Here is a 12,171-nt window from a genome sequence, read left to right on the forward strand (position 1 = left end):
TTGACTTCATTTGGATTTCTTACAAGTTGTGACTGCTATGAAAGGGATCAACATCTCTTCATTGGAACTGTTACAACTGCTATGTTCCATTTTGTCATTCCCAGCTTTTTGATATACTTCAGTAGAATTGAGTGTATTCTCCTTTTGTAATCCTCTTTGCTTTTTTATTTTTTGTTTTTCTTGTTTCTTTACCCATCTCTTCCTGCTCCATTGTTTCTTTTACTCTATTCTTATAAGATTGCTTGCTTTTTACTTGACTCGTATCATGTTCTTTATTTTCAGAAAGATGATGTCTTTTTTTGTTGTTTTCTTTTCTTTTTCTTCTTGTTCTTTTTGATTGACATCATAGTTCTTTCTAGTTGTGTTTCATTAGTAGTTGTCTGCATTTTGGTTGTACCTTCTTCAATTCTCTTTTCCTTATCAACATTGTCCTCGATTGATTCTTTCTCTTTTCCTTTGCTCTTCTCTATCATGATTTTTGGAGGTATAAACTTATCTTTGGATTTCTTAATTTTTTTTTTGCTCTTGAATTGGGTAAACTCATCCTCATCTTGAATGTCGTTCTTTGATTGAGATGTACTTGCTTTACCTTTGGTCGTCTCTGTTTGAATCCTGAAGCCTTTTCTCTTTCTACATTATTGATTTGTGGCTCCTTTTTTCCTTCCTTTTTCCCTTGCCCTTCGTCAATCTTAGCAGCATTCTTTCTAGCCTAAACCTTGCAATTGATGTGATCATGGCCTTTCAATTTGTAAGTTTTATAGAATGCTGGAACACCTTGGTATTCTAGTTTCTGTTCGTGTCCTTTTATCCCTACTCTATGACCTTCTTGCCCAACAAATATATTCTTAGGTAATGACTTTAGCAGGTCCACGTCCACTTTTACCTTTGCCAAGTTAGGCCTAGATTTGATTATAATTGCTACATCTATCTTAAGAGAGGTTCCCACTTGTGTTAAAATTTGTTTTAGGTATTCTCAGCTGAAAAGGTGATGCTTTAATTCTGGCAGTAACACCTAGATTGAGGCTAAGGATAGTTTTTTATTAGGGTCAAAATTAGGGGACCATTTGAACATACGCATCAATGAGCCCGAAATCCCCAAAAATCCTTTGAAATATGCTTTATTTAGATAAGCTTCATTATTAGAATCAATTAAGACATGCCTGTTATCATAAGCCCCAATTCTAACTTTGCCTTTTAGAGGAATTTGCTCCAGAAACTTTGATCTGATGAGTTCGATTTTTGGTATGTCGTAGATGAATTTTTCAACTAGTGTCCATTTTTATTCTTCAGCCATCACGCCACAGTAGTCTTCTGCTTTGAAAATCACCACCGGCATCCCGTTATATGTCGTCTGTCGTGCCACCACCTTAGAGCTAGGTTTGGTTTTCATGGGTACCGCAACAGCATTAGCGTATCCAATTTTAGAGTAATTTCTTCCACATATGTGGTCTCTCCAGCAGTGGGAGCCTTATTATCAGTTAGACGCACGGTTGTAGTGTCGGGCGGTGTCATCATAGCTCGGTGCGTGTGCACCAGTCGCCCCAGGATGATTGTTATGTTATCGTTTGACCTTATATATGGAGAGAATTTTTTTTTTGGTTCCTTCAGTTGTAGTAACTACTTGATGATTAAAAATTATTTCATTGTATACCTTATTAATAATTTTATGAAAGAGATTCTTCACCTATAAATAGTGGTGTTTCCTTGCGTTTGGTATGGGAAAATATGGTAGTGTAGATGAAAAAAGTGAACTTTGTGTAGTGAAAAAGAGAATGGGAAAATCTAAGGGTGTGTTTGGTATGAAGGAAAATATTTTTCAATTTTTCCATGTTTAGTTGGCTTAAATATTTTGGAAACATTTTCCTTATGTACTCATTTTCTTCCAATTGGAGGAAAATATTTTCCTTATGGGAAAACATTTTCCAAAACTCCTTCTCAACCTTCTCCAACCCACCACCTCTCACCAAAAATGTTTTTTTTTTCAAATTTCAGTTTTTTCGATACCACCCACCCTACTACTCCTCCACCCCCACCCCTCCCCCTCCCGCAAAAAAGTTTTTTTTTTAATTTTTTTTTTTTGTAATTTCAAATTTCTATTTTTTCATTTTTCTGCACCACCCACCCCACCCCAACCCCCTGTATTTTCACTTAAAAACAAATTTTACTTTTTTTTTTTTTTGTAATTTCACATTTCTGTTTTTTTGTTTTTCTGGCCCCCCACCCCCACGTCCCTGTCCCCCTCCTCCCCCCACACGTCCCAGCACCCCTCCCCCCCCCCCCGAAAAAAAGATTTTTTTAATATATTTTTAAGTTTTAGTTTTTTTATTTATCGGTTTAAAGGTTCAAATTTTACAAGTTCCAACGTTATGAGTTCGAAGGTTTATGTATTTGGAAGTTTACGAGTTTAGAAGTTATAAAGTTTACGGGTTCGAAATTCCGCGGTTTCGAAAGTTTAGCGATTCGAAAATTTATGAAAAATGTGGGTTCGGAAGGTTGTAGGTTTGAAAGTTTATGGCTTCATGTTTATTATATCTAAATTACTTATGAATACTCTTGAGAAGTCATTTTCCTTAATTTGCGTATCAAACACCGGAAAATAAATAAGATTACTACTTATTTTAAAAGAAAATATTTTCAACATTTTCCACGGAAAACATTTTCCGTTATACCAAACACACCCTAAGTCTCCAACTTATTCCATACAAAAGAGAATAAAAGTATTTATTTTGGTGGAGCTTTGGACTCAACAACTTGTACACAATTTGTTCGAGTCATACAACATTATCGGGATGTTGTATCCTTGAAGGGACAAGTCAAGAGTATTGTAAATGCCCATTTTTTGTCATATTTTTCTTATTTTTATTTGATGTTATTTGGATTTAATTAGTCTAGTTTTATTTAGGGGGTTAAGGGGGGGTTGATGTTGTCATTTTAAGGCAAAAAATGGACCAAAATCAGTGGCCCAAAGCTCTAGATCCGCCCAGCTTTCAGGCCCCAACTGGACGCGTCAAAACGACGTCGTTTTGGTTAAGTGGATGAGATTCATCTTGGCTTGATCCAACGATCACCATTTAATCTCCATTTTTGGTATTTAAACCCTAAGGTGACCGGAAATGGCCCCCATATTTTCCCCTTATCTCTTTCTTCTTCCTCTCTCTTCTCACTCTCTCCGCTCTTCTTAGAGACCAGCCGTCCACTGCCCATCTCCGCCGGCCGGAAATTGCCGCCGCCGGCAGACGTCGTCTAAAGCCCATAAAACCTAGACCAGTCTCTTCCTCTCACTCCCCTCTTTCCAAATCCATGAACCAAATCCTCCAAATATTCACCAATCTACATAAATTCGTAAAAAGAACCTAGCTTCTTTTGTCCCCAAATTGATGAAGTTCCACGCCCCATTTTCAGATAATACTTGCATAAACATGTATGTCTTGCTTTGTTCTATCTCTCTGTATTAGTTTCTATCCCAAATCCGACGACCAAAATACGGCCGAATTCCGGCGGCCACTCCACTATCCCGCCACTACTGCCTTACCACTGCCTCATTCTTTAAGCCTATTCGATCGGAAGACTCACGTTTCCTTCTAGTATGACGCTAGAACATATTTGTTTCGGTGTCTACTAAAAGGAAGCTTGCGTTTCGGGGTCGGACATTCATTGGTTGATATCCTCGGCATCTTTTAGTTGTGCGATTTGGCCTTGAATGTCCCTGACTGTTGGTAATAGCTCTTTCCCTTTTTTTCCTGATTTCATTCTTGTAATTAGCATTAGCATTAGCTTTAAAGTTTAATTTTCATTCACATTTATGTTGTTCCTATAAATTTAAGTAGTAATCAGTTGGTTACTATTATTTTCATGTCATTGTACGTTGCTTCGAATCATCCCTTTCCTTGCTCGTCGTGATTAGTTTAGATGTATCGGTTAGGCGACTAAGATCAATTGAGCTACTTTTTGACTCATTAATCTTTTAGTTAGTTACATTGATTTGATTCGTAGTCAATATTTCTTTGTTGTTTCTCTAGTTTTATTTTTGTTTTTATTAGTTTAGTTTTTTTGATTAATAATTAGTGGTCGATTTTAGTTTGTTTTCTATCTAGTTTTCAGTTTCGTCTTCGCTTAAATCAAACATTTTCACTAAGTTATTTTCTCTGTTAACATGTGTCTTGCTTGGTTTGATTTTAGTCATTAAGTTTTAAGTTTTCTTGATTATAGTTCAGTGTTAAGTTTTAGTTACTTTTTTGTGGTAGTTTAACTAAGTTCTAGTTACTTGTTTCTCGTTTTGGTTTGGTGCAAACTAGTCTGGTATTAATTTGCTTAAAGTTGAAGTTAGCTAAGATTGATCATGATTTAGGGTACAAAGTTGTTTACTTTAACATCTAGGGTGGCTAAGAGTACCATTTTCCTCCATGCTTCTGCCATGCCACAGTTGTTCAAGGACTGTCCTTTTCCCTTTTTGGACAGTCCTTGAACAAACTTTTAGCACACAAAAGTGAGTCTTTTGAACAGTTTTGTTTGGTGAACAAAAATCAGTCCTTTTGAACAAACTTTTGGTAAACTAAAAGCTGTCCAAAAGTGATTTTCTTTGCTTACTTAAGGGTTGTTCCTTTCAGATTTTAAGAACACTTAAAAAGACATCTTCCACTCTAAAAAGACACATCATTTACACTCTAAGAAAGAATACAACTAAAAAAAAAAGGGAAGAAGTTTTCTGTCTAGCTTAAACGCTTGCATTTCAGTTTGAAATATTAGTTCTTGGGATTTTGTTTTTGCTGTTTTCCATTGGATTTCTCTGAGTTTTGCTGGGTTTGTTCACTGCTGCTGTGGTTTACTTGTTGTTGTCCGTTCTCGAATTTCCGCAAGCTAGCTTTGAGTCAAAGTTGAACTTCAATAGCGTGTCGTCTCACATTCTGCACCTTAGGTACCCTTTGGAACTCTATCTATGTAGCTTTTACGTAAGTGAATGATAAGAAGATATCTTGAGTTTATTCTGATTATTTAGAATGTCTTTAATGTTAGTTTGGTTCCTTTCTTTTGTGAAAGTCATGTCCATGTTTAGATCTCCAGTCAACTAGTTTAAACTTGAAACGTAATATCAGTTATAAAAATATTTCTTTGTATAGACTATTTTGAATAGTTAAAGCTCAATTTTCTTGAGGCACGGGCATGGCTAAATTAATGAGCAGTCAAAAATAAAATAAAATAATTTACCTGTTTAAAGCTTTTTCTTTCTTTTTGGTTCTTATTCTTGTCATTGTTATGTTGATGCCTATTTCTGGATACTACATTGACATATGAGCTTACCATGGTTAAATTCTAGAAAAATTGATAGAATATATATATATTTTTTCATATGGTTAGTCCAAATAAAATGCACCAGTAGTTGCTTTGTTTGTTAGTTTCAAAACAGGATTAACATTTGCAACCTATAATTAGTTTTTCCCTTTTTTTAAGCTTGCAGTAATATGAACATGTGTAGAGATGAGTTTGCCTATTATTAGATTTTTGTTAATTTTTACGGTTAGGTAAAAATGTGAAATGTTGTTGGGATATAATTGCTATGGTTGGGTTAAGAAATAAGATCGGAACTTGGCGCAACTAGGTCATTGGGCCATGTGGTCAAGAAGTGGGGCGAACGGCACAAATAGCCACTAAAAGCTGTGGCTTGTATTTTAAAGCCACTGTTTTCAATGTATTTAGACTTTAGTCACTTCTTTTAAAATATTTATACCTGATTGGACGAAAATACCCTTCTGGTATAACTTATACCTACACTATCAACACAAGCAGCAGTTACACAAAGAGAAGAAGCGAGCAACAGCAGCAGTTACCACAGCGGCGATCAACTGAGGACGAACCACATTTATCTTCCCGATTTCAAAAATTCAGCAATCTAATCCAAAAAAATGACATAGATAAACAGTAAGTTGTAATTTCATGTGTTTCTATCAATTTTTATTTCGCTATAGTTATACTTTTTTAGATCTGTATTGATTTGATTATATATTAGATAAGAATTTGATTTTTTTTGAATTTCTGGATTGATAAATTTATAGACACCGCCTCCTATGATAATTCTGTATTCCGGACATAGTGTCTTCATTTTGGAAATTGAATTCAAAAAAATAAGAACACTATGTCCTTAACTTTGATTCTACTGGCCTCATTTTGCAAATTGAATAAAAAAACTTAAGGACAAAATGTCCTTCACTTTGTTGTTGTTCTTCTGTATACAAAGTCCTGTAGCTTGAGTTTCAAATTGTATGTTTTAATTTCTGGTTCAAATGTTAAGGACTGACAGTCCTTAACTTTTAAATACATGTTTAAATGTTAAGGACTAGCAGTCCTTAACTATTAATTCCATGTTTAAATGTTAAAGGACAGACAGTCCTTAGCTTTTAATTTCTAGTTCAAAAGTTACGGACTAGCAATCCTTAAGTTTTAATTCCATGTTTAAATGTTAAGGACTGACAGTCCTTAACTTTAATTACATGTTTAAATATTAAAGGACAGACAGTCCTTAGCTTTTCATTTCTTGTTCAAAAGTTAAGGACTGACAGTCCTTAACTTTTAATTCCATGTTTAAATGTTAAAGGACAGGCAGTCCTTAGCTTTTAATTTCTGGTTCAAAAGTTAAGGACTGTCAGTCCTTAACTTTTAATTTTAATTCCATGTTTAAAACTTAAGGATTGGCAGTCCTTAACTTTTAATTTTAAGTTCATGTTTAAATGTTAAAGGACAGACAGTCCTTAGCTTTTAATTTCTGGTTCAAAAGTTAAGGACTAGCAATCCTTAAGTTTTAATTCCATGTTTAAATGTTAAGGACTGACAGTCCTTAACTTTAATTACATGTTTAAATATTAAAGGACAGACAGTCCTTAGCTTTTCATTTCTTGTTCAAAAGTTAAGGACTGACAGTCCTTAACTTTTAATTCCATGTTTAAATGTTAAAGGACAGGCAGTCCTTAGCTTTTAATTTCTGGTTCAAAAGTTAAGGACTGACAGTCCTTAATTTTTAATTTTAATTCCATGTTTAAAACTTAAGGACTGGCAGTCCTTAACTTTTAATTTTAATTCCATGTTTAAATGTTAAAGGACAGACAGTCCTTAGCTTTTAATTTCTGGTTCAAAAGTTAAGGACTAACAATCCTTAAGTTTTAATTCCATGTTTAAATGTTAAGGACTGACAGTCCTTAACTTTTAATTTTAATTCCATGTTTAAATGTTAAAGGACAGACAGTCCTTAGCTTTTAATTTCTGGTTCAAAAGTTAAGGACTAGCAATCCTTAAGTTTTAATTCCATGTTTAAATGTTAAGGACTGACAGTCCTTAACTTTAATTACATGTTTAAATATTAAATGACAGACAGTCCTTAGCTTTTCATTTCTTGTTCAAAAGTTAAGGACTGACAGTCCTTAACTTTTAATTCCATGTTTAAAACTTAAGGACTGACAGTCCTTAACATTTAATTCCATGTTTAAATGTTAAGGACTGGCAGTTCTTAACTTTAATTACATGTTTAAATGTTAAAGGACTGGCAGTTCTTAACTTTAATTACATGTTTAAATGTTAAGGACTGACAGTCCTTAACTTTAATTACATGTTTAAAGGTTAAGGACAGACAGTCCTTATCTTGGTCTTGCACTTACAGTACACCTGTTCTTAATTCTACAATGATTGCTTTATAACGTATGACCTTTGTTTCCCATTCTCTTGACTTGTAGGATGGAAACAATATGCATAATAGTTGCTTTTAATGGTAGATGGACTGAAGACTATAAATATCTTGATCATCAAACAAAGCTTTTCCTAGCACCTGAGTCAATTCAGTTTGAAGATTTCGTTAAACAGATTTTTGAGCTTATTGAATTGGATAGAGAAAAGTTTGAAATAGTGATATGGTTTGATATCAACCTTGGAACAAGCAAAGGAATGCTTGTATCCAAAGATTTAGATCTTCACACATGTATAGAGTTGCTAAAAACTCATTCACTCTTCAAGAGCTGTCGTTTCATAGTTGATATTTCGGAAAGAGTTTTTGCATCAACAAGCAATGAACATGCCAACACAAAAACTCAACATGACAATCAAGAGCGATGCCAACAGATAGTTGAAGTAGATATGGTTGAAGCTCAACCATTAAATGAAGAGGTGCATCAAACATTTGATTCTATTCAAGTAGAAGGACAAAGCATTATAGAGATTGACAACGAACAAGCTTTGGGTATTCAAGTCTTAGAGAGTGCACCGGTAATCGAAGTAGTTGCTGACAAAACCTGCACTCAAATAACTAAACGAAGATCAAATTTGAAACAAAAAGAATCCCCAACTACGATATTAAGAGAAAATGCTTCTTTGGATCAAATAAAAGTCGGATCAGTATTTGACAAGAAGAAGAGCATAATTAATTGTTTTTCTAATGTAGCAATCAAAGGACATTTTGAATTCAAAGTTGTTAGATCAAGCTCAACAAGATATTCGTTGACATGCAATGATGATAGGTGTCGTTGGTGTGTGCGTGCTTTCAGAATTAAAGACTCAACATTATTCAAGATAGTAAAGCTTGAGAAAAAGCATGACTGCTCTGTTAACACTAGGAAAGCAGATCAAAGGCATGCTACTTCAAAGTTGATTAGTGGTTACATTATCGATAATCTTCGGGACCCAAGATTTGAAGTTACACCAGCTTTTGTCATGGCAGAGATGCAAAAATTGCATGGACTAGACATTGGATATCACAAGGCGTGGCGTGCTATTCAACATGCTTCCGCTTTAATAAGAGGAAGTCCCGAAGAAAATTATGAATTATTGTGTTCATACTTGTATATGATGACAAGTAAAAACCCGGGAACTTATACTAACATAAAGATAGACGACAACAACAGGTAAACAATTTAGGACATGCTGTCTTTAGCCTTGTTAACTTTTGAGTTATAACCAGAAGTTGAGGACTGCCTATCCTTAAGTTTTGAACTTGTAATTAAAAGTTAAGGACTTCCAGTCCTTAAGTTTTGAACTTTGAAATAAAAGTTAAGGACAGCATGTCCTTAACTTTATAACTTGTAAATGTAAGTTAAGGACTGACTGTCCTAAACTTCGGGTATTTTAACCTTGTTTTATATTGTATTTTCAGGTTTCTTTATATGTTTTACGCATATGGATCATCGATAGCTGGTTGGAATCATTGTAGACCAGTGATTGCTATTGATGCGACTTTTTTGAAGTCAAAATATCGTGGTGTTTTAATGATTTCAGTTTCAAAAGATGCAAATAACCAAATTTTCCCATTAGCCTTTGGAATAGCAGAATCTGAAAACAACAATTCCTATGAGTGGTACTTTAGTCAGCTTCGCAATGCAATTGGGAGCCGTGAGAATTTGATTTTTTTATCAGACAGGCATCAAGCTATTGCAAATGGCATTGTAAAGGTATATCCTGAAAGCCATCATGGGATTTGCATCTATCATTTGGAGCAGAACCTAAAGCGAAGAAAGGTGAAAAGTGAGGTCATAAAACTTTTCCAAAGTGCTGCAAGAGTATACAAGCGTAAAGAATTTGACATATACATGTCAGATATTGCAAATGTAGATAAGAAAACTTATGACTACTTGATGGAAGAACCACCGGAAAGATGGGCACGTTCTTGTAGTCCACAACGAATATATGACATGCTCACAACAAACATAGTTGAGTCGATGAATTCAGTGCTATTAGAAGCAAGGGAGCTGCCTATACTAAGAATGATGGATTTCATTCAAGTGAAGCTACAACATTGGTTTTATGAAAGAAGAAATAAAGCAGAAGGAACATTTTATGATGTTTCTTGTTGGGTAGAGGAGGAATTGAAGAACAGAATAGATTTAGCATTTACTTTGAACGTAAGTATTATGTTTTATGTTTATATTATGATTTTGACATTTTTTAACATAATGTACTCACTTATAATTTTTCAACATTGAAGGTCTTCCCTGTTGATTCATGGCGTTCTAGAGTTGAAGAAGAAGGAATAACTTTCTTGGTGGACTTAAACAAAAGAACATGTGATTGTTTTCAATTTCAACTTGATGAATTACCATGCATACATGCAATTGCAGCTATCGAGAAGAGAAACATCAAGAAGTCCGACTTTTGTTCGCACTGGTACTTAAAGGAATCTTGGCTGAAAACATATGAAAGACAAATACATCCTGTAGGACATACTGATTCATGGATTGTACCAGAGAGTGTTAAGTCACAAATTGTTAAACCTCCAGATTTCAAAGTGCCACCAGGTAGAAGGCAAAAGAAAAGGCATATTCCTGCTACCGAGCCATCAAAAATAACATTCAAATGTGGTCGTTGCAGAAGAATTGGTCATAATAGAACATCTTGTATATATTCTCCGACACTCCATCCATTTTCAAGAAAGCATAGAGAAGAGTAGAAATATACATTTATGTTTATCGACTCTTTTAAGTTTTTGCTATAGATTGTATTCATTATTATTCTAATTTGAGCGGATGCCTAGATTTTCAATATTTATATCTTGTTACGTTCTTTTAATTTCTTTTGAGTTCAACAATTAAAAGTTATTAACAGGAGTCAGTAAGTTCAACTTGCAATTTTGAAAACGTAACGACTGTCTGTCCTTAACTTTGAATTTCAAGTTCAAAAGTTAAGGACATGAGGTCCTTAAGTTATAGTCTCATGTTAAAAACTTAAGGACTGTCTGTCCTTAACTTTGAATTTTAAGTTCAAACGTTAAGGACATGAGGTCCTTAAGTTATAGTCCCATATTAAAAACGTAATGACTGTCTGTCCTTAACTTTGAATTTCAAGTTCAAAAGTTAAGGACATGAGGTCCTTAAGTTATAGTCCCATGTTAAAAACTTAAGGACTGTCTATCCTTAACTTTGAATTTCAAGTTCAAAAGTTAAGGATATGAGGTCCTTAAGTTATAGTCCCATGTTAAAAACTTGAGGACTGTTTGTCATTAACTACAGGAGTCCTTAAGTTTGAAATACAAGTTAAAAACTTAAGGACTGTCTGTCCTTAACTTTAAATTTTAAGTTCAAACGTTAAGGCCATGAGGTCCTTAAGTTATAGTCCCATGTTAAGTTATCCTTAAGTTCAAACGTTAAGGATATTGCGTGCAGCATTTTCTTTTTCTTGCAATTCCACATTTTCTTTATCTTGCAGTTGTTCACCATGATCTTTAGATGCTTGTTGACAAGATTCTGCAAAAATATTTACAACAGCTAACATGTTAATAATCTTTAATTAAAACAAACATATATAAAATTAAAAAAGCACTGCCTAACCATTTGCAATATCCAAGATCATTCCAGCTACATCATCATCATCACATGTTGCATCTATAGATTTGGAACCAATCTCACTTCTGCCTATGTCTTGAGATTGTAGTCCAGTTTTCTCTTGATACTGCACTCCAGCTTCTTCGCTTGCTGCTTCAAAAGATACAATATATAATGAAATAAATATACAATATATAATGAAAATTTTATCTAACCTTGACTGGCACAAGTTTGAACTCCAAATTTTTCTTTGTATGACAGCAGTGTAGAGAGATCATACGTTCCTTCTAAGAATTTGCATACAATCTCGCTGACACTTGTCCCCAATGGAATTGTTAAATCCTCCTGTGATTGCTGTGAGTACGTGATTTTTGTTTACGCGACAATCACTCCAAAAGAAATCAAAAATAATAACAAATGGTCTTGCTGTACAATTTTTGGAATTTACGTGGCATTTTTGGTAGTTATTTATGGTCCTGTCCATTTTTATTTTTTGTCAAACAAAAATACAAAAAATATATGTCGTGTGTAACTAAACCATGATTCGGTTATTAAAAGGAAAATCACAAAAAATGCATCTTTTATTCTATTTGTTGCCATGGTATGATTTTACCTACTTTAATATGCGTGTTATAATTGTGTTAAGTGTTAATTAATGGGTGTTTAATTTCACTTTAATTAGGTGTTGTGTTTTAAATTAGAAAATAAAAGAAAAGAGTGCAAATTGGTTCAAATATCGGATTGGGCCAGGTTTTCTTTAAATTCGAGGCCCAAAAGCAGCCCAAGGCAACCGGTCCAAGAGACCCATCTCCCAGGCCACCAAACGACGTAGTTTGACACTAAAACTACGTCGTTTTAAGGACAACCCATCTCAGTCGTTCAA

General features: G+C 34.2%; 3 protein-coding genes across 3 annotated transcripts; 2 read left to right on the top strand and 1 right to left on the bottom strand.

The window, feature by feature from the left end:
- Nucleotides 1-7,719: 7,719 nt before the first annotated feature.
- LOC138889236 (uncharacterized) lies at nt 7,720-8,883 on the top strand. The gene has a single exon (XM_070172512.1). The coding sequence runs from the start codon at nt 7,720-7,722 to the stop codon at nt 8,881-8,883; it is 1,164 nt and encodes a 387-aa protein (XP_070028613.1).
- Nucleotides 8,884-9,136: 253 nt separating this feature from the next.
- LOC138888970 (uncharacterized) lies at nt 9,137-10,489 on the top strand. Its single transcript, XM_070171552.1, has 2 exons — nt 9,137-9,872; nt 9,956-10,489. The coding sequence occupies exons 1-2, from the start codon at nt 9,138-9,140 to the stop codon at nt 10,415-10,417; spliced, it is 1,197 nt and encodes a 398-aa protein (XP_070027653.1). The 5' UTR covers nt 9,137; the 3' UTR covers nt 10,418-10,489.
- A 614-nt stretch (nt 10,490-11,103) lies between these two features.
- On the bottom strand, nt 11,104-11,772 carry LOC138889237 (uncharacterized). The gene is made up of 4 exons (XM_070172513.1): nt 11,737-11,772; nt 11,504-11,642; nt 11,295-11,438; nt 11,104-11,210 (listed from the first exon to the last, which is right to left on the bottom strand). Exons 1-4 carry the CDS (start codon nt 11,770-11,772, stop codon nt 11,104-11,106), a joined length of 426 nt encoding a protein of 141 aa, XP_070028614.1.
- Nucleotides 11,773-12,171: the final 399 nt, after the last annotated feature.

Source organism: Nicotiana sylvestris, chromosome 4, assembly GCF_000393655.2.
Source record: "Nicotiana sylvestris chromosome 4, ASM39365v2, whole genome shotgun sequence".
Taxonomy (NCBI): domain Eukaryota; kingdom Viridiplantae; phylum Streptophyta; class Magnoliopsida; order Solanales; family Solanaceae; genus Nicotiana; species Nicotiana sylvestris.

Bases quoted from the DNA above. Each gene is read 5' to 3' on its own strand.
- LOC138888970 (XM_070171552.1), top strand. From the start codon at position 9,138: ATGTTTTACGCATATGGATCATCGATAGCTGGTTGGAATCATTGTAGA. The intron at 9,873-9,955 runs GTAAGTATTATG...TCAACATTGAAG, and splicing joins ATTTAGCATTTACTTTGAAC to GTCTTCCCTGTTGATTCATG.
- LOC138889237 (XM_070172513.1), bottom strand. From the start codon at position 11,772: ATGGACAGGACCATAAATAACTACCAAAAATGCCAC. The intron at 11,439-11,503 runs GTTAGATAAAAT...CTTTTGAAGCAG, and splicing joins TCAAACTTGTGCCAGTCAAG to CAAGCGAAGAAGCTGGAGTG. The intron at 11,211-11,294 runs GTTAGGCAGTGC...ATATTTTTGCAG, and splicing joins GATCTTGGATATTGCAAATG to AATCTTGTCAACAAGCATCT.
- LOC138889236 (XM_070172512.1), top strand. From the start codon at position 7,720: ATGGAAACAATATGCATAATAGTTGCTTTTAATGGTAGATGGACTGAA.